The 20,908-nt window shown below is 51.9% G+C and overlaps 1 protein-coding gene across 1 annotated transcript in view; it reads left to right on the top strand.

Annotated features, from left to right (window-relative positions):
- Nucleotides 1–20,908, top strand: part of IGDCC3 (immunoglobulin superfamily DCC subclass member 3) — a 38,649-nt gene that overhangs the window by 10,325 nt on the left and 7,416 nt on the right. The window contains exons 3-4 of the mRNA XM_036932357.2: nt 20,314–20,458; nt 20,773–20,903. Coding sequence (XP_036788252.2) covers nt 20,314–20,458; nt 20,773–20,903 — 276 coding nt within the window. The remainder of the gene's footprint in view (nt 1–20,313; nt 20,459–20,772; nt 20,904–20,908) is intronic.

Raw genomic sequence — 20,908 nt, 5'->3', positions numbered from 1 at the left:
GCAAGGGGGGGGGACTAGCAAGAGGCCCCAGGGTCTTAGGGTGGGCAGATGGAGACCAGACCACCTAAATGGAGAGGAGGGGGCAGACCACCATGAGAGCGAGCCAAGTTCTAGCCTTTAACCTGAGCTGCAGGCTACAGTAGAAGAATCTTAAAATCCTCAGCCTATCTAGGACATCAGAAGTCTTCCCAGCCTCTGGGTAGGGTCATGGGCATCCAGAACTGTGAGAGAAACTGGAGCTCATCTGGCTGCAACCATCTCATTTCACAGACATGAAAATAACGTGCCTGAGGACATGCGCACGCCTCCAGCCTAGGCTTTGTGGTTGTCACAGGCTTTGTGGTTGTAGTTCTGGATATGAGTATTAACCACAGACCTTGGGTGTGAGCTGCTGACATCCATGGCATATTTCAGAAAACCTCTGAGTTTCCAAAGCATATTGGATGCTGAGCTGAGAGTTTTGCATGCTGCCTGAGTGCTGAACTAACCAGAAGTAGTAGAAATAGTCCTAAGTGATATGATGCTGCACTGTTCTAAGCTCTTTATGTGATGATTTACTTAATTCCCACAACATTTCCATTAATAAGTATTACTAGTCCTATTTTACAGATGAGTAAACAGAAGCCCAGAGTGGGTAATTAACTTTCTCAAGGATCCACAGTAAGTAGGGAAGTTGGAATCTAAACCTAGGTCTGCCTGACCCCAAGTTTAATGGCCTGGGTGTCCTTAAAGGGGGCCAGAGTCCCTTGAGAACAGAATCAGTATTGTTGCCTCAGAAACAGAGCCGGTACTGTGCCCGTGCAGGACAGGGTAAGGAGTGGTGGGAGTGGTACGCGCCAGGAGAGCAGCTTAGAACCCTGGCCGGAGTGGGAGCCATGTCCGGTGGGCCAGGCAGGGCTGCACTCTCCCCAGCCCAGGCACTGCTGGAGGCCTATGGAGAATCTGGAGGGCCCGTTAGGCTGGAGGCCTGTGTACAGAAGTCTTGCCCCACCCGTGGGGCGGGCCCAGGGGCTGGGTACAGGTTCCTGGCAGGAAAGGAAGACAGGAGGGTGCTAGGCCACTGGAGGTGGAGGTGGGAGTCGCTTCTTCCTGAGGAAGAAAGACAAGTTCCCCTCCCCCCTGAGACCTCTTCAGCTCCCTTTCCCTTTCTTGTTTCCCTGCATAATGACGCTGATTGCTCTACATCTGTCATAATTACTCTTTGTTTGAAAATTCAGAACAAATCACAGGAGAGGAACTGGTGTGGCTCAAGAAGGATCCCTCTCCCCAGGGGCCCTGTGGGCGGGGGAGGGGCAGTAAAGAGCCCTAATCAGCCTGGAGGAACCAGGTTGCCGATTGTCCTTGTGCTGTCCCTTTCCCGGACCCCCTGCCCCAAGCCACCATCTCAGCTTCTGTGGTGGCTGGGAGGTTCTGCCCCCACCCCAGTCTGGGGAAGGGGTCTGAGCTGGTCCCCTGTCCTCTTGGCTCCACTGAACAATGGGCTGGACAGCAGGCTTCATGGCAACAGGAGCAGCCCAATAGGGAGGAGAAGCTGGGCCTCCAGAAGGGTGCAGGGGGCTTTGTGGCAAGGGGAGTGGGCTAGTCGTGGCTGGGGTCCCTGGAATAGGGCGGGCTTTGGGGCCTGGAATGGGGACTGTCACTTCCAGGGAGCACCAATCCAGACCCTCTGGGACCCAGCAGCTTCCCCCGGTGCCCAGTGCTTCCTCACGCCCCTGGCAGCCTGACAGCTGGTGGGGGTCCTGGTTCCTGCCCCTATCCCTGGCCTGAAGGCTCTTGGTTTGGAGGGCTGATAATTTCTGGGGCATGTGCCCTGGCCTGTGGCCCTGCCTGCTATGGGCATGCCGCCATATACCCCTCCTAACCTGGGCGTTTCTCACCTGATATTGTGTCTGCTCTTTTGTGAGGACAAGTCAAGAACAACCTAGAATTCACCCCCAAATCCTGTCTGTAATAAAACCCCACTTACTGTTGCCGCAGGATGGTGGTGGGACCAGACACCCTCAAGGAGCCGGCCCAGTGTGAGATGCAGATAGACTTGTCCTGAGGACCAGCTCTGAGTTCAAGCTTTCTCCCTCCCTTAAAGCTGCTGGGCCTCAGTTTGTCTTTGTGGAAAATGGGAGGGAGCACTGCCTGTCTTTTAAGGGGAGAGAATGCACAGGGTCCAGGCATTTGTAAATTGTGGGGTGCTGCCCCCCCCCACGAACGGAGGCATCCTTTCTTCAGACTTCAGTGGGCATTGGTTTCAGCAGGACAGAGAAGCTGGGGGGCGGGCAGGGTCCCTGGCTTGGACTGGCTTGGAGGGGACACCTCCCCTGGCCCCACCAATAAACTATTGATTGGAGGCCTTGGGAGGAGCTTGGACTTGACTCTGATAGCATCCTGATTACTTCTGTGCCCTCTCTTGGTGCCCACTTAAGAATTGGCTTTTAAAATGTAAATATTCAACTCATCCCTGTATGACTTTGGACCCATCAGTTCACCTTCTCGGGCCTCAGTTTCCTCACAGATGGAAGGTGGTGTAGAGAAGACCAGATGAAGAGATTCCTAAAGTCCCGTCCCTTTTTCAACATTCTGAGACGCCCGCGCGTTTTCTGTCTCCAACACCGGCCCCCTCGCTGCCCCTCTCCAGGCTCGCGCCAGCTCTCTCGGGCCCTCCTGGCGCGCCGGGTTTGGCCCCCTCTTTTAAACGACAGGATCAAAGATTTGCAGAAAAGCTCATCATTCTCACCGTCTTCCACTTCCCCCACTCGGTCGCCGCCCTGCTCGCTCCGCCAACGCCCAGGTCCAAGGTGCGGCGGTCCCGGGGGGCTCCGCGCTGCGCCGGCCGGTCCCCTGCGCGCCCCGGGAGCCGCACCGCCCGCGAAGCCCGGCCCCGCACGGGACTCGTTCTGCGCCCGGGCAGAGGGCGGTGGGAGGAGTGGGGCCGCGGGACTTAGTCGGCTCGGAAAACTACCCTTCTTCCTCGCGACGGGGGAGGACAGTGGTGCCCAGGCCCCAGCACAAAGCGCAGCAGCTTCTTGCGCGGGCCGGACGGGGCGGGCAGCAGACCCAATGTGCATTCAATTAACCCGCGCCGCGCAGTCGCTGTCTGTCGAGTCACTGCGCCCCGTCTGTCCGTGTGTGAGTGTGCAAGTGTGAGCGTGGGTGTATGTTGCCTGTGAGTGTGCGTGGGTCCGCGCTTCCTGGACACGGTGCCTCGGGGTCACTACCCCGCCCTGGGCTGCCCTGGCTAGGGTGGGAAGGGACGTTTTCACCTCGTAACTCGGGAACTCGCCCCCACCCCATAAACCAGGAGCCTGGAACAGGTCTGGGGCGGGAAAATGCCGCCGGAGAGTGGAGGCCGCCGGTTCCCAGCCACCTTCCTCCCAGTTGGCTCGTGTGTAAGCGAGGGAGCTCCGACAAGGCGCTAGAGCTAGACAAAAGTTTGTGGGCAAACCTTTAAACAGGTCAGCTGTAGGCGGAAAAAGCAGCAGAGAGGGACCCAGACAATGTATGCAAGGCAGACTTAACACCGGGGCGGTGCTGGGCGCCCCGACAGTGCTGGGCAGGGCTCTCATCCCAGGGGCAGACAGGAAGGGAGCAGAGGGAAGCTTCCCAGGTTTCGCTGAACCCTGACCCTTCCCTCCGTCTCCCTGAGCCTCCTGTCCGTGTTTCTCATATCACTGCTATGGGAACTGAGGCCCGGAGAGAGAGCCTTGTCCCAAGTCCTGGGTTACAGAACTGGGTCATAAAGGGTCAGATGTTCTTTCCTTCCAACATGCCAAATGAGATTTGGGTTCTAACTTCAGGGATTTTAGAGAACTGAAACCCAGTATTTGGCTTGTCATAAACAATTCTTGGATCTTTTTTCTGCCATCTTCACAGAGGCTTATTGCTTCCTCACCCCCCTTTGGGTTATTGTTGTTTTGCCTCTTACAGCCTGTCTTATATGGAATGTCACCCTCTTTCTGCAACAATTCCTTTCACCCTGATTTTTCGAGGTCTCTTCAAATTGCATTCCGAACCTCTAGTGCCTTAGAGAAGCCCTATTTAATTTAGTTCTACTTGCAGATTGGATTAGAATATTCTTGATTCCATTATGTCAGATCACCAATAATGATATTACATAGAGTGAGCCTCAGGATTGAGCCTGTTTGATATTCCTGCTCTATTATGTTTCTGATTTTGCTTCTCCTATCAGTCATTTTCCCATCAAACTGTGACAAAATCAAGATCATTACAAGCAAGCTGGTAAGTATAATGTTGATGGGATCAAGGCTTCCCTGAAATAAAGCAATATAGTTTTTATTACATCAATTACAGAAGTGGTTCATTGGGCTGTATACCCTAGCTTTGCTTTTTTGGGGTAGGGGGAATCAGAAGACTTGCTCTGTTTGGACAGTGAGTATACAGCTTGTCCTCCCGCCTGATCTGCAGACTCCATGATGGAAGGGCCTAGCCCTTCTATGCATCCTCAGTGCTGAGCACAGAGTTGGTGCCAGTGAGGATGAGAGAATGTGGAGCTGTGAGTGTGTGAAATGGGAGGGTGGGAACACCTGCCTGTTATGGGTCATTCATCCTCAGTGGCCTGGGTTTGGGGGAGGGCAGATAGAGCGGAGTCAGATACTACTCCCCAACTCCCCCAGGGCCACCAGGTATGGTTTCACCTATTCCATTGTCCTCAGGCTTCCAAGTCCCTACTGTCAGGAGCTGAGAGTAGCCATGTCTGCACCTAACTGCATCCTGAGTCTCCTTTTCCAACCCCTTCTGTTCTTTATCTATTTATTTATTCATTTATTATTATCAAATGTACATCACAGTGGTTCAACAGTCCCCCACCCACACCCACACTCACTCCACTCCACTCCCCCTTGGTAACCACTAGTCACTTCTCTGGGTGGATGGGTCTAATCTGTTTTGTTCCTTCTGTTTTGCTTTGTTTTAATACTCCACAAGTAAGTGAAATCATATGGTATTTGTCTTTCTCCGCCTGGCTTATTTCACTGAGCATAATACCCTCTAGCTCCACCCATGTTGTTGCAAATGGCAGGATTTCTTTTCTTTTTATGGCTGAATAATATTTCATTGTGTATATATGTGCCACATCTTTATCCATTTATCTACTGATGGACACTTAGGTTGCTTCCACATCTTGACTATTGCAAACAGTGTGACAGTAAACATAGGGGTTCATACATCTTTTTGAATCAAGGATTTTGTTTTCTTCAGGTAAATTCCTAGGAGTGGAATTACTGGGTCAAATGGTATTTCTACTTTTAGTTTTTTGAGGAGCCTCCATACTGCATTCCACAGTGGTTGCACCAATTTACATTCCCACCAACAGTTGGAGGGTTCCCCTTTCTCCGCATCCTCACCACCATTTGTTGTTTCATGTCTTTTGGATGGTGGCCATCCTAACTGGTGTGAGGTGATATCTCATTGTGGTCTTAATTTGCATTTCCCTGATGATTAGTGATATGGAGCATCTTTTCGTGTGTCTGTTGGCTATTTGTATTTCTCTTTGGAGAAGTATCTGTTCAGTTCCTCTGCCCATTTTTTTGATTAGGTTGATTGTTTTTCTGGGTGTTGAGGCATATGAGTTCTTATATATTTTGGATATTAATCCCTTATCAGATGAGTCATTCAGGAATATATTCTCCCATACTACAGGATGCCTTTTTGTTCTGCTGATGGTTTCCTTTGCTGTACAGAAGCTTTTTAGTTTGATGTAGTTCCACTTGTTCGTTTTTTATTTTGTTTCCCCTGCACCCAAGAAAAAATTGCTCATGCTATATTCAAGAGATTTTTGCCTATGTTTTCTTCTAAGAGTTTTATGGTTTCATGACTTACATTCAGGTCTTTTATCCATTTTGAGTTTACTTTTGTGTATGGAGTTAGACAATAATCCAGTTTCATTCTCCTACATGTAGCTGTCCAGTTTTGCCAACATCAGTAAGAGGCTGTCATTTCCCCATTGTATATTCATGGCTCCTTTATCATGGATTAATTGACCGTATATGCATGAGTTTATATCTGGGCTCTCTATTCTGTTCCATTGATCTATGGGCCTATTCTTGTCAGCCTTTTCTAGTCTTAAAGGATACCCCTACTTCCTATTCTGTTCCCTTCCTTGAAATACCCTTCTTCCAAGGTCTCACTGCTGGCCACCTGGGGGAGGATAAGGATTAGAGGATTGAGATTAGCCACAGGTGCCACTGCTTACTGCTGAGTGGGAAGGGCTTGGCCTGGGGAGTTTAAACCACAGGCTTACCACCCAAGGAAGGTAGCTGCCTGTACTCAGTCACCTCAGGGTAGGATCCCCCCTCCCCACCGACAAGCTGGAGAACGTCCCTGGAGACAGAAAGGGGAACCTTCCGACTGTTGGTGGACAAGCTGGAGAATGCCAGACCACTGGCCTCATCCCCAAAAGAGCCAACGGGTAAGGTTCCAGGCTAAGAAGCAACCTTGTACCTCCAGCTTCTTGGGCATCCTCTTTGGGCGGGCTATCCCTGCATGCGCCTGCCTACCTTCCTGTTATCTTGAAAAGTTGTAAGCGTGATAACAAAGCATCCTGTGAATGCATGGCACTGTGGGAATGGGTAAGGGGAGGGGAAGACACACATGGTTATTATATTCATTATCTTCCTAGCAGAATACTCAGCCACGGAGCATTATTTTTAAAGTGATTTGTAGTCTTGGATTTAGGGAAAGAAGAGATATGAGGAGAAAAAGGCTTCCTTTAAAAGCACTATTTCAGTTAAAAGTATTGAGTCTCTAATGTGAATCTGGAGGCTCCTCTTGCTTTTTGATTAGTAAATCATTTTCCAAAGTATAATTTATCTGCGGATCAGGCATTCAGGCAATCTTGCAGAAATCTGGCCAAACCATAAAGGCACACATAGTATAATATACAGCAATAGCTAAATTTGTAGTTTGGACAACTTAGTCTTTCAAAATGAAGGTAGTGTCCTGTATGAGAATGATCTTTGATCTGCTACCAACTAGCTGTTTTCTTGGATAAGGCCTTTTTTTCTCTAAGTCAGGGGACTTTAAAGCATCATTTCTTAGAGTCCTTGGTTCTTTGGGGGACTCTGGGCTTGGAGACAGGAGACAAAAAGAGGCCAGATTGGTAGGGCTCCAGGCCTCCCTTCTCTACCCCATCCATCGCAGCTCTGCTTTATCTTTTTCCCTTGTTTTGTTCTGGAGTTCCCTAACCAGCTAACTAGGCAGATTGGCCTAAGCAGGGGAGTAGTTCACAGCAGCAGGGGCTGTGGTGCCAAGAGGGCTTAAGGTTTCAGAGCCTGAGGCAGAAGAAATATGACTCGAAGGTGAAGACTTAGGAGAATTATAAAAGAAAAACATTATGATCACATCTGAGGTTATGACCAAGGTTAGTTAGGTTAAACCTTGATTCAGGAGTGGATCAGAAAAACAATGAGCTATACTTAGATTTTTCTCTCCTTTAAAAGCATGCTGTTTACGTATCACTGTTATGACTAGTTCTTGGTAATGTTAAATATGATTGGTAGGTCAGAGCAAGGAGCAATATTGACTTCTGTTCAGTCTCTCAACAAGTGATGTCCATTCTTTAATTTTATTCTCAAATAAATGGATGAATGGCCGGGTAGATGGGTATTTAAGAGTTTGGCTGTGGGCTGCCTACATCTCCAGTTGTAGTGACACGGACATTAGAAAAGAGTGCAGCCTTAGAAAGAGCTCTGTGATATGCACCAAATAAGCAGTGCAAACGAAGGGCTACTGGTTCAGCCCAACAGCCTGCAACGCAACAGACCAGACCTTTTTGTCATTTGATAAGTTCAATAGGACATTGGAACTATGTATAACATTCTTCCTTTAGGCAGAAATAGTCTCAGAGCCCATCAGAAGGGATTAGCAAGTACATGCTTCCCGGAAAAGGGTATGTGGAACTAATGGATATTAAAGCAGGTCAGTTCTCAAATCAACTAATCTCAAAGTGCATCTATCCCTCACCTACCTCTGAACTAAGTACTCAGGGATAGAAAGATAAGACACTTCCTGATCTTGAAGGATGTAATTTCCCCTCATGCCTACAAAAAAAGCCCTTATTTGGTGGTGATGGTAAAGAGAAGGCAGCTTGATATAGCACACAGAATCTGTTGAATACATAGTGTCATCATCAGCTTGTCCATCTGTATCCTAATTTCCTTTAGTTCTGATTCCTAAGCTGATAAGGTTAGGAAAAAAAGCAAAACGCTAGGCTAGTCTGGTTTCTGATGAGCTGGTTTCCACAGACATGTGGTTGTTACTCCAGTTTTACCTATTAGCCCACCACTGTCACCGGGACCTGCCTTGGATCAAAACAGTGGCCCCAGAACTTCGGCATTACATCCAAATTTGGAGGCCTGGTTCTACAGACCTTCTGTAATTTGGACCTCGCCTTTCCAGCCATTTTCCTCTTCCTCCTCGAATATGCCAGTCCCTTCAGCAGCCCAGGCTCCCCACAGTTCCCATTTCCCTTCCCCGTTTGGAGTCCCTCCTAGCCATTCTCTGAACTTCTCCAGCCCTTTCAGCTGGTGGCACGGTTGGGCGCTGAGGTATATAAATTCCCGGCTCCCTTAATTGTTTCATGTGTTCCCAACGAAATCTAATTAGGTAGTTGAATGCAGGGCCGGGCCTGTTTTTTCTGAGTCAGGGGCAGAACCGGGCGACCACAGTAGGTGCCCCTAAGGATCTGCTGGTGGAGAAGCTGGGTGGGGCGCCCAGCGGTCGCGGCGCGCGGGGAGTCCGGGGCCGTCGGGGGTCCTCGCCGCCGCCTTCGCGGAAGGGGCCGGGCTTCTTCCCCCGGGAGACCGGAACTGCTTCCTCAGTTTCCCTCGGTCCGCCCCAGGCGCAGCCGGGGAATTTGCGCGGCTGGGGGAGGGGGTGGCGGGAAATGGTGCTTCGCTCGCCCCAGCGACATCAAACCCTCGTTTGGCGCGTGAGGACAATGGCTGTCTTATTTTCTCCATTCGCCGCGCACAATGCCGGATTCTCTCATTCACCCGCGGCGGTGCGAGCGAGGTAATTAGCCAGCGCCATTCAGCGCGGACACTATTGCTATGCGGGGGGGCGAGGACGCCCGCGTCGGCGGGGATTAGCGCGGGTCGGGTGTGCAGCTGCGGCCTCTTCAAAGGCGCCCGCGGGCCGGCCGCGGTGGGAACCACGCCGCCGCCCCGGGCGCCGCCCCGCCGGCCGGCCCTGGGCCGCCGCGGATGGGACCCGCCGCCCCCCGGCCCCGGCCGCCGGCCGCGCTCTCCGCCCGGGCAGGCCCGGGCTGCGGGGCCGCGGGCTCTGGCGGCCGCCGTCTCACCCCATCACACCCACTTATATCGGGACCTCAAGTGTCTTTTTCTTTTGAGTCCCGGGAGTCAAAGGGCAAAGAAGGGAGGAAGGAGGAGGTGCGAGGGGGATGGGAGCTTGACACAAAGCGCTGACCTCTGAGGAGTGGAGCAGATGGTCCCACTTACTCCTGCCGCCGAGCTCGCGGCTCTCAGGGCCCCAGGCTCGGGCCCTGACCCCGCCCGCCGCCCGAATGACTGAACTGGGGCCCCTCGGGGGCTGGGCCCCCACAGGCCCCTCCAGCCGCCCCGCGCCTCCTGGCGTTGGAGTCCGGCCGCCTGAAGCAGCGGCCCTGAGCGTGGCCGGCGGGTGGGCTGAGAATCTGCCCTTGTCGATGCTGGAGCCTTCGGAAAGATGAGAATTCTCAGCGACCTGCCAGGCCAGGGGCTCCCAATCTTGGCTATGCGTGTCAGACACCCTCCCGAGCTTTAGTAGAGATTCAGGTTCCTGAGCATCATGCTAGACCAGGGGATCTGGATATCTGCAGTGGAGTCCAAAAATCTGCGTTGTTGCCCATCACCCTAGGTTATTCCGATACACACCCAGGTTTGAGAACGGTGGCCTTATCCAGCTCCTTCATTTTCACTGAAGAAGTTGAGACTCAGGTACCGAAAGCAATTTGTCCAAGGACACACATTGAATTGGGGCAGGGTGGGAACTTGGGAGGAAGAGAAGACGGGGAATGAGCCCCACGGCCATATATGATCCATGAAGTCAGCATTCAGGAAACAGTTTATGAGGACTTAACGATTTGCCTAGTATTTGTTCTAGGTGCTGGAGGTAGAAAGGTCAATTAGACTATTCCCTGCCCATCAGGGATTCAAGTTAGTTGTAGATTGATGTGTGACAACTGACTCTTTAATAGAGTCTGATAAGGGCTAAGGGACCCCGGAAAGGAAGAGGTTGGCGTGGGTGTGGCGATTCCTTTGAATTTATGCGAAAGCTTTTGAAACCCTCTATAGATGATTCCTAAGGCTTTGGGAGGCCTCTGACCACTAGAGGGCAGCAGTGGAGTTCCCCAAATAAGTCTATATCCAAGAGTTGGCAGCCCCGAACCGTCCAGGAAACTCCGTGGTCCTCCCGTGGAATGTGGGCCTCCCTCTTCCCTAACTATGTACGGCTAGTTCTGGGGTGATGTTGGGGTGGAGGGCTGTGGGTCTGAATCTCTCATGGAGCCACAAGAGGTTCTGTAGTGCCGTGAGATGTAAACACAGCATCAGATAAGGGTTTAAGAATAGGAGTGGGCCCTTTCCTGCATGGAGAAGGACCACATTACCCAGTGTTATTCTAGAATCTTAATATTGGTATGGACTTTAGAGATGATTTTGTCCCTCCTGCCTTCACTCCCATTTCACAGATGAGAAAACCAAGGTTGAAATTGAAAGGTCACATAGGTAGTCAGTGACAGAGCCAGGCATGATCCCAGGTCAGCCTCTCCATTACCTAACCCCTACTATATTAGTCCCTATAAACCCTAATATATGGCTCTGGAAATTCTGCGGAAGTATCTGTTTTTGTTGAGTGGTCCTCATGATCATGTGAAAGCAATTTACTTAATAACTCCAGCCTGGACCGCCTAACCAGATGCTCTTCCGGGAGGTGAGGGAGATCCGGTGTCCTGACCGGAATGATGGAACTTAAGGATGTTGTGGGCCTGGACAGGTTTACATAAGGAAGATTGGTGACCCTGACACAGGCGGAGACGTGCAGTCTGTGGAGACAGGCTCTGCTAGGCCTGGACATTTTCAAGTCCAAGGCAGAGAGGGATTCCCAAGTCGACTTCCAGTCCCTGACCTGTGGCTGGCACATGGAAGCTAATATGCCTCAAAGGCTGCAGGGGGATGAGACTTTATAACTTGTCCAACTCCACTCTCCCATTTACAGAGGAGTAAACAGGCCCAGAGGGGGCTTTAGCTTTATCAAGACCACACAGCCAGTTCCAAAAAGGACTGAGTCAGTCTCACACAGCTGTCCCTCCCTTTAGCACTTTCACTTCCCTCTCACCCCACTCACCCCATGGAAGCCACTAGCATTTCCCAATGCTTTGCCTGCCTATTCCCAAAACAAGGAAAATATTTCTCTCTCCATTTTAGAAGGCCCAGCAGGCAACAGGAGTAACCCTGCAGGCCCCACCCTCACAAGGCCCTGCACATCAGGTTTCCTGGATTTTGGATTTGGAGCTGCTCCAGGAAGAGCTACCCTGGGACAGCTGGGTTGTTTATTTACCTATGTTAATAGAACTTAGAGAATGTGTGGGCCTAGTGACTATTAGTGGGGTGATAACACCACCTTATCACAGTACTTATCTGCATTAGTTACACCCTGAAACCTACCCCCAAACCCTGGGGGAATTCCTTGACGTGAACCCTGCCATGTCATGGGCGTCTCTGAACATGAGTGCCTGGTACTTAACAAGGGTGTAGGGTGTTGTGTGCCTCTGTGTTTCTGTACGTCTGCAGGTATGATCAGTCATGTTTGAATAGCATTTACCCACTGGGTAGCTGTGATGTAGGGAAAGCGCACTGGACTTGGAGTTAGACTGCTCTGAGTTTGAATGCCTGCTTTAACATCATTAATTGACTGTGTTACTTAACCTCTTGCTTCAGAAGGGCTAGTAATTCCTCCTGCTCAGGGTTACACTGATTATCACATGTAACCTTTGCTCATGGGTGGCTTCTCTGTGTTTTTCAGGGCCACGTTTCTGTGATAGTACCTAAGATTCCTGCCCTGGTGCTTTCACCCATCTGATATTTCTTAAGAGGTTGGGTGGGAACATCTGAGGACAGGGCCTGTGGGATGGAGGGAATTTGCTTCTGGGGAGCCAGAACATCCTCTTTGATACATTAGCAATTAGTATCTGTTGAATGACTGCTCAGTGGGTCTACATGTAAACAGGACCAATGACTGTATTTCCCAAACCCAAAAGCAGGACATATCCTCTGACTCACTGCCTGATACGTGGGATGAAAATAGGGCAAAATATTTGAATTTGGGACTGTTTTTGAAAACTGAGCAGTGGGGTAGATAAGGTGGCCATGTGGGGTGGGTGACACTCCTCTTCCCTTCTCCTTCCTTGACAGCATGAGGGGCTACCACTGAAAGCAGTGGGGCACACCCACCCAGGAGCACTTGCTGTATGCCACACAAAGCAGGTACACTGTGTCTCACAGTACATATTCCCCCAGGCACACTTGACACCCCCCAGGAAGGCGGGAGGATGCAGAGGGGAGGAGCTGAGGGCTTGATCTGGAGGAAGGATTGGAGCCTCCGAATTATGGGCTGAATACTTAAAAGTAGGGCTTTAAGAGGTTTTATTCTCCTTGGGTTGTAAAAGCCCAGAGGCTGCAGAGAGCCCCAAATTGCCTCCCCTGCAGCTGTGCCTTGGGCCTTAAAGTTCATTGGAATCAAAGATCAGGCCATAAAGGTTCGATGCTTACCTGGTCCTACAGTGGGCCAACAGCTGGATGCAGGGACCTTCCGAGCTGAGTCTGGCCCCCTACTGCCCCCACCTCTTCCCCATCCAGGCCCCCGTTTGTCAGAGGTGGCTGCCAGAAGGGAGGGGAGAGGTGTAGATTTATGGCTGCTGACTTGAAAGACAAAGTTGCCTTTTGTGTTAGAATTGGGGCCAGGGGAGTGGTGAGCTGGTGGTGAAGTGGGAGGTGGAGGGAGGGGCTGGGGTTCTGGGGGCCCAAGGCAGGGGGTAAGGGGCTTGAGGAAGCAGACAAAGGGATCCAGAGGCTTGTCAGAGCCGGGTCACCAGGCAAAGCCCAGATGAATCAGTCACCCCCAGCCAAGGGCCTCTCAGCCATTGCAGTCTTCTGGGGCTGTCTGTAAGTGCTGGACATCACCCGCACCCATCCAACACCCAGACCCTACACAGTGTCCCCTCCAGACCCCCAAAACATATTCTTTGGATTCAAAACCTTAATTCAACTCTCATACTTACCTTTGGAGGCCCAAGGAGGTAAACACAGGTCTTCTAGGTTTATAGTTTCCCCTACCCCAAATGATGACAGCCAGTCAGTGTGGGGGTTCTTCCCTAACAGAACCAAGTCAGGGGCAGCGTGGGGACCCAGATAGATAATGGGGAGGTGGGGACAGAGTGCTGGGGTGGGTGAGCCTGGGCCAGAGAACCCTGATGACAGGTCCAGTATCCACTGGGGACCAATATCTGGCAAGTTGCAAGACTTCCCAGGATACGGGGTTCTATGCTGTCACCTCCCTCCTTCCTGTATATGTTTAAAGGTAGGACATTTACAAGTGCTTTGAAGAGTTTAAAGAACATATGAGATGGGACTTGGCTGGCTTCCTCGTCCTCCAGGGGTCACTCTGCCTGGTGGGTCTGGGTGGAGGCCTGTGTGGCCATCGGGTGCCTGAGTTCAGCAGGTGCTTTAACTATACCTCCGAGAGCCACATCCATCCCTCTGAATGAGCCTGGCCAATAAAGACATGAGTTTATGGGCTTCATAAACATTTTACTAGAGAAATCAAGGCCTCCATTACCCAGTGGCCTCTTCCAACTGACAGCTCGCCTGTTGGGGCCTCTGAAGCCCCCACGCAGAGTGAGATAGAAGAGTCCTTGCTCTGGTTTGTACCTGGCTGCCCCCTTCCCCTGCACTGACCCCCTCACCATTCAGGCCTGCACATTCTGTCTTTACTCACTTCTCTGGAGGACTTGAGGCTCAACCACTAACTCTGAGCCTTAGCTTCTCGGTGGGAAGACAGCTGCCCTCTCAGAGAAGATAGCCACCCCCAACCTCCAGTCCTAGCCTGTTCTTCACAATTTCTCAGCTACCTTTTAACTCAAGGTGTTCTTTCCCCTCAGTAATAGCTCACAGGTATTTACTGTTGGCCAGGGACTGTGCTAAGCATTTTACAAATACCCCATTGAATTCCCCTATGGCAGCAGCTCTGGACATGAGCCATCATCATGCCTATTTTATCAATGAGAAAATAGAGGGCCTGAGAGATGAAGGAACTTGCCCAAGGCCACACAGCTAAGAGTAGTGGCATCGTTTTGAACCCCATTCTGTATGATTCCAGGTCCTCTACCATTAACCTCTTTACTGTTCCACTACCATACAAAGCTCTTAGCAATATTTCCCCACTAGGAGCAGAAATCTTGCTGTATGAGGCCTTCTCTGCCATGCAGTGTGACGGTCCTAGGATGTGATCAAATGGGGGCCTTGTCAGCCCTCTCTGAGTCCATGTGACCAAGAGGGGAGGGAGCTGGAGCCTGGACTCCTTATGCAGATGGAGAGGAGGGGGGCTGTCTGGTGGGACAGTAAGGCACGAGAAAGGCAGCAGGGGGCTGAGGCCTTGCCCCAGGTCTGGAACAGCGCAGTCCAATCAAATTTTCTGTGATTATGGAAATAATTGGTGTTGTCACATAAGTCACTTGTGGCTATTGAGCACTTGAAAGGTGGCTAGTGAGTCAGAAGAACTGACTTTTTAGATTTAATTTAAATGGCCGCATATGGCACATGGCTACCCTATTGGACAGCATAGGGGTGCTCATTGTGGCTGAAATATACTGCAAGGCCCTCTGGTGATATGAGGCCGGGTGGGCTCAGATCACCCACAAGGGGCTTTGGCCACTTCTAGATGCAAGGGGTCCTTGTCCACCCAGAGCCTGTCTGGAGGAGGGTCTCTAGGTTCAAGGCATCTGAACATGATTTCACATCCCAGATTTCAAGTGTTTGCGGGGCTGTTGTACGAAGAACAAAATTGTGTCTTCTAGAGCAGCACGGTACAGTGGAAGTGTAACGCGAGCCACGTAGGGGATTTTAAGTTCTGTAGTAGTCACATTTACCAAAAAAACACCCAAAAACAGTAAGTTAATTTTAATAATAAATTGTATTTTACTTAATATATCCAAAATATTATCATTCCAACATATAGTCATCATTTTAAAATTAAGATTTTTGCTTTTTGGGGGGCTAGGTCTTTAAAATCCAAAATATTATGTCAACTTGTAATGATTTTAAGTTATTATGAATTAAAATAATTAATGTTTTCCAAGTTTTTATTTGGTAAAATACACATAACATAAAATTTACTGTCTTAACCATTTTCAAGTGTACAGTGCACCGGCATACCTTCATGTTACTGTCCAAACCACCACCACCATCCATCTCTAGAACGCTTTTCATCTTCCAGAACTGACACCCCATTCCCATTAAACAGCTCCCTGCGTCCCTCTCTGCCAGCTCCAGTAACCATCATTCTACTCTGTCTCTGTGAGTTTGACTCTAGGTACCTCATACAAGGGAAATCATTGTGTTTGTCTTTTTGTGACTGGCTCCGCTTAGCGCATTGTCCTTGAAGTTCATCCATGATGTAGCATGTGTCAGAATTTTTGTCCTTTTAAAGGCTGAGTAATACTCCATTGTACGTGTATACCACATTCTGTTTATCCGTTCATCCAGTGATGGACACTTTGGGCAGCTTGCACCTTTTAGCTATTGTGAGTAAGGCCGCTGTGAATATGAACACGGGTGTGCATGTCTCTTCCAGACCCTGCTTTCAATTTTTTAGGGTATATATCCAGAAGTGGGATTGCTGGATTATATGGATATTCTATTACTTATTTTTTGAGGAACCACTGTAGTATTTTCCGCTACTGTATGTTTCTACCAGCAGTGCACAAGGGTTCCAGTTCCACCACATGCTTGCCAACATTTATCCTCTGCTTTTTGGGTTTGTTTTTGCTTTGATAGTAGCCGTCCTAATAGGTGTGAGGTGGTATCTCATGGTTTTGATTTGCATTTCCCTAATACTTAGCATTTTTCTGCTTTGTATTAAGTCTTCCAAATCCAGTGTGTATTTTATGCTTAGAGCCCATCTCAGTTTGATCCGGCCACTTTTCAAGTGGTTAATAACTGGTTCCTGTATTGGAAAATGTGATTCTAGAGGGGAACATGGAGGGCAGTGGGTAGAAGCCTATCTCTAGTATAAGGAGAAACATACAATCATCTGGACTGCCTGAGGAGGGGCTGGGCATCCAGGGTGTCCCTGGTCCCTGGAGGGGACTGGCCTTGGCGGCCTTTGGAAGAGTCTGTTCGTGATCATTTTTCTCCCGAGCGGCTGTGTAAGTAGGGAAAGCCAGAGCCTCAGACCCCCAGTGCCACCGGCCTCCGCAGAGGTTGTTTTGAACTCTCCATCCTAACAACCCTGCTCATCTTTTTGTCATCACACACTGGTAGGAGTCCGGCTGTAGTCAAAGAGTGGGAGGCAGGGCAGGCGGGGAGTGGGGGCTGCTGCCAGCTTCCTTCTCAGCACTCGGCCCCCACCCTCCGCTGCCCCCCGGCGTCCTCCAGGAGCCTGTCTAATCAGATCCAGGCCTGACCCCGCCAGAGGTCCTGGCCCAGGAGGAAAGTCCTCCCTCCCTGCCCTGAGCCACTCTAGATCCGGCTTTTAGGAGACCCCTCCCCTTCAGTGATTTATAGGGGTGCGCAGGAGCTGTTTCCTGCCTATTTCTGCTCCCTTCCAGCCCAGGAGACTGCTAGGCTCTTCCTTGGCCCTGTCTTGCCCCAGAGCCTGGCTGTACCCGTGGTGGGGGTGGGGAGGGCCTGGCAGATTCCTTCCTGGACTGCTTAGGGACAAAGGTGCTTTCTTCTTCCTTTCTCTACAATGGCCCCCCGAGCAGGCCTTTGTCCTCCCTGTCACTCTCTCTGGCCCTCTCCCTGGAAGGGCCTCCTTACTGCTGCCCATTACCCACTCCCATCACCTAGTTTTAAGTGAGGGACCAAAACTGTCCTACCTGGCCAACAGGTGTCAGCAGGAGTGTAAAGCATCAACAGCCACAAGCCGCAGCACCACTTTCACGTCCACTAGTCAAGATACAATACCACCAACACTGGCCACAAACGGTATCTCCAGCCACAGTGGTAATCTGTGTACACCGATAGCAACCCACAATGGTCTCCAGGAGGACTTGTTCAGGGCTCAGAGTACTCAGAGCCCCCAGCCTCATGTGCCAGACCCTCTCCCCAGAGAGACATGGTGGGGGACAGCTTCCCACTGGCCCTGTGGCCTGCTAGCACCAGTCAGGGCAGAAGCGCACTGGTGAAGCCAGCGTCCTACCCTGAGAGACTGGAGGAGGCCTGAGTGGCCTGGGAAAACTTTCTCCCCTGACTTCCTAAAGAAGAGATGCTGTTGCCTGTGAACTGGGAGTGAGTAGAAGGTCCCCAGAGACCTCAGCCAAGCTGAGAGCGTGTCCTCGCAGCCTGTGGGGTGGGGGCGAGGGCCTGTTCATGAAGGTGGCAGGAGCCAACTGGAAAAGGCCCCGAGTCAGGGTACCTGTTTGCCCCTTCATCTACCAATGAGAGGACTGGCGCTCTGACACTGCCTGCCCACCGGCAGCCCCTGGGACATCTGCAGGATATGCAGGGCTGACCCAGAGGGCTGGGAGGGCTGGGAGGAAGAGGGGGAGGGGAGAAGGAGCCTCGGAAAAAAGAGGACCATGCGTCCTATTGAAGCCACCTCCCCCGGCCCACGCTGGTGCCGCTGCTGGGCCCTGAGGGCTGGGATTGAGGAGCCATCCATCTCTGAGGCTCCTTATCTTCCCTGCAACTTGTGACATGGTGCCAACTCCCAAACCAATGAGAAGAGGCTGGTGCAGCCTCTGCAGGGTCCAGCCCTGCAGTCCATCTGGGGCTGCCTGTCGTCGGGGAGTGAAAATCTTGCTGGAGAACTAGGGGACACGTCAGCAGAGAGCTGGGCCTCACTTTCCCCTCATAAAATGAAGCGGTTGGCTTTAGATGAGTGGTTTTCAAGCACTTTGAGAGGCAAAGCTACCCTTCAAATGAAAGGTTGGCAGAAGTGTAATTAAGGAAAGCTGATATAAAGGTACAGTGAGGTGCTGCTCTGGTGGAAGGGAAACAAGCCCTGGGCAGGGGGGCACCTTCAGGAGTCCTGCTGTCCCTGTGTGAAGAGCGTCGGACGGGCCCCCTCCTACAACCCATTCCTCTCCAGCGTCACGGTCAGGCCGTGCTGCTGCTGTTAGCTGCGTGGGGAGGAGGAGGGGTCAAGACAGTAGAGGCCAGACTTCTCCACTCTGATGCCCGGATGAGAAGCAACCCTCTCCCTCATACCTCTCCTCAGGCCAGCTCCCAGCTCTAGGCGCCTCCAAGGAGCCCAGAATGGGGGCTAGAAACACAAAAGGATTCAATTCCTTAATGAGGAGGCATCTGTAGTCAGGAGAGCCATTAGTCCCCACCCCAGGTCCCTGGGGAACTCAAGCTTCTCTCCAGCTGGAGTGGGGAGGGGCAGGCCCGGATGCACGGCCGGCCAGCCCGGTGGCCCGCAAGCCTTCTCTACGCCCTAGGCCCGTGTCCAGCCCTGTCCTCCGAGGGGCCGAGGCCTGTAGGAGTAGAGTGGCCCCAGCAGTGCCTTGGCCCCCTCCCCCAAGGCCCTGGGCTGACCTGCAGGCCCTTGGCCAAACACAGCCTTTGGCCTGAGACAGAATAGGCTGACCTCACAGTGCTCCCTGGGGATCATCTCACCAAGCCTGATGGGAACGCCAGCTGGGCATTTGCCCCCATCTCCTGCCCCAAGGGCCCCAAGGTACCATTTGTATGGGTACATGTAAGGTACCATGGGGACACGTGAGATTGATTACCTATACACAGTACCAGAATCACACACCAGCCACAGGAGCTGCAGGATACCAACCCCCAATTACAGCCAGCCGTGGACACTCAGGCGACATACATGGAGACAGCCACATCCTCCTGGCAAACACGCTCCCCCATCCCCCGCATGTGTGAGGAGGTGCTTACACCCATCAGCCACACTCCCAGGAGGCCCTGAAAAAGGAGGAGGCAAGGCGGGGGATTTTTATACATGTTTATATTTAATGAACCACATGCAAATGAGATGGAGAATGCACCACAAAAGATCAGCCCCCAGAGACTGGGGGAAGAAGGGCACAAAGGCTTGGCCCTTGGGGGCTGCCCTGGAGTCCAGAACAGGCCCTCGGCTTGAAGGAGCCTAAGACAGGGTGTGCCCACCCTCCCCAGGGAGCCAGGAGCCAGGACAAGCCCCAGAGGCCCTGCTGCTGTAGGGAGAGGGCTCCTGGGAGGGGACAACTGTCCCAGCTGATGGAGTGCCGGAGGGGAGGGGCTGCTTGCCTGGACAGATGGTGAGCTGCCTTCCTGCACTTGAAGCCAAGTGGATTTTAATGAAATGGCAGCCCTGGTGCTGACGCTGGGAACCCGTGTGTAAGGGGCCCCTTCCCTGGGCCTTATGGAGTGGGTTTGGGGATGAGTGGGAATGAAGGTGGGCAGGAACATTTAACCAGATGGAACAGGGTGAGGGGTGCCCCACAACCCCTCTGCACCGCTCTGCAGACCAGAGTTCAAGAGGTTAGTTCAGATCCCCAAAAGGTGAGAGGGGATCCCTGAATATTTATGACACATTGAAATGTAGATTGGGAGGTCTGAGTCTGCTGAGGACTTGTCACCTTGGATGGATATACCACCCTCTTGGGGTGTATCGGGGAGCTGCAGACCTGGGGAGGAAGCCAGTGAAGGGCAAAGCAGCTGGGCTCTGACAAGCAGGGTCTCAAGACCTGTGTCCCTGCTGGACAACACCGGACCGACTGCTTCCCCTTTGGGGCCCTAGTTCCCTATGCTGTAAAGTGTGCAGCAGCCCACTTAGACCTTGCATACCTTCAGGCGAGTTGTAAAAATAAAACAAAACAGCTGAAGAAGTTGGGAGTGGACTTGGGAGCAAGGCTTTCTGTGACCAGCCTTTGTGGGTTAGCAGCCCAAGATTTCCTTGTTAGAGTTTGCTGCCCAATTGTTTATTCACACTTTTCTCCACATGTCCCAGCCCGGCCTTACCACTCTTTAGGGGAGGCAGGTTAAGCACGAACTGTTGCCCGCATCTGCCAGCTCAGGGACACCAGCCTGTGACCCTCCCTCCTCATCAGGGGGCCTCGCCCATACGCATATCCCTTTCCTTCACCAGCCATGTCGGACTTTCACGTGCATCCCCAGTCTGCCGTGGGCGAGGAGGGCGGTGTGGCCCGCTTCCAGTGCCAAATCCATGGGCTTCCCAAACCCCTGATCACATGGGAGAAAAACAGAGTCCCCATTGACACGGACAATGAGAGGTGAGCCACACATGGGTAGAGAGGTGGGCGCCGCATCTGGACCTTGAAGTAGAGCTGCTTGCAGCCTGTAGGGTGCTGGTCCTGCAGCTGTGCTGAGGCTGGGTGTTGTGCATGTCTTTGCCGGGAGTGGTGATGCCCCCAGATGCATCTATGAGGAGGACTGTGTGGGACTGTTATCAGGGCTGGGATCGCAGGGGTGTCCACCTGCAAGAGTCCCAGTATGCCTGTAATGATGATGATGATACATTGGGACAGTGCCTAGGTCCTGTCCGTGATGCTCAATGTCCCTGTGGCCGACTGTCACCCCCCAACAGGTACACTTTGCTGCCCAAGGGGGTCCTGCAGATCACAGGACTTCGGGCCGAGGACAGCGGCATCTTCCACTGCGTAGCCTCGAACATTGCCAGTGTCCAGGTCAGCCACGGGGCCAGGCTCACCGTGTCAGGTGAG

Source organism: Manis pentadactyla, chromosome 11 (assembly GCF_030020395.1).
Source record: "Manis pentadactyla isolate mManPen7 chromosome 11, mManPen7.hap1, whole genome shotgun sequence".
Lineage (NCBI taxonomy): Eukaryota > Metazoa > Chordata > Mammalia > Pholidota > Manidae > Manis > Manis pentadactyla.
Note: the sequence above shows the minus strand (reverse complement) of the source record. Positions and strands in the feature narration are given on the sequence as shown.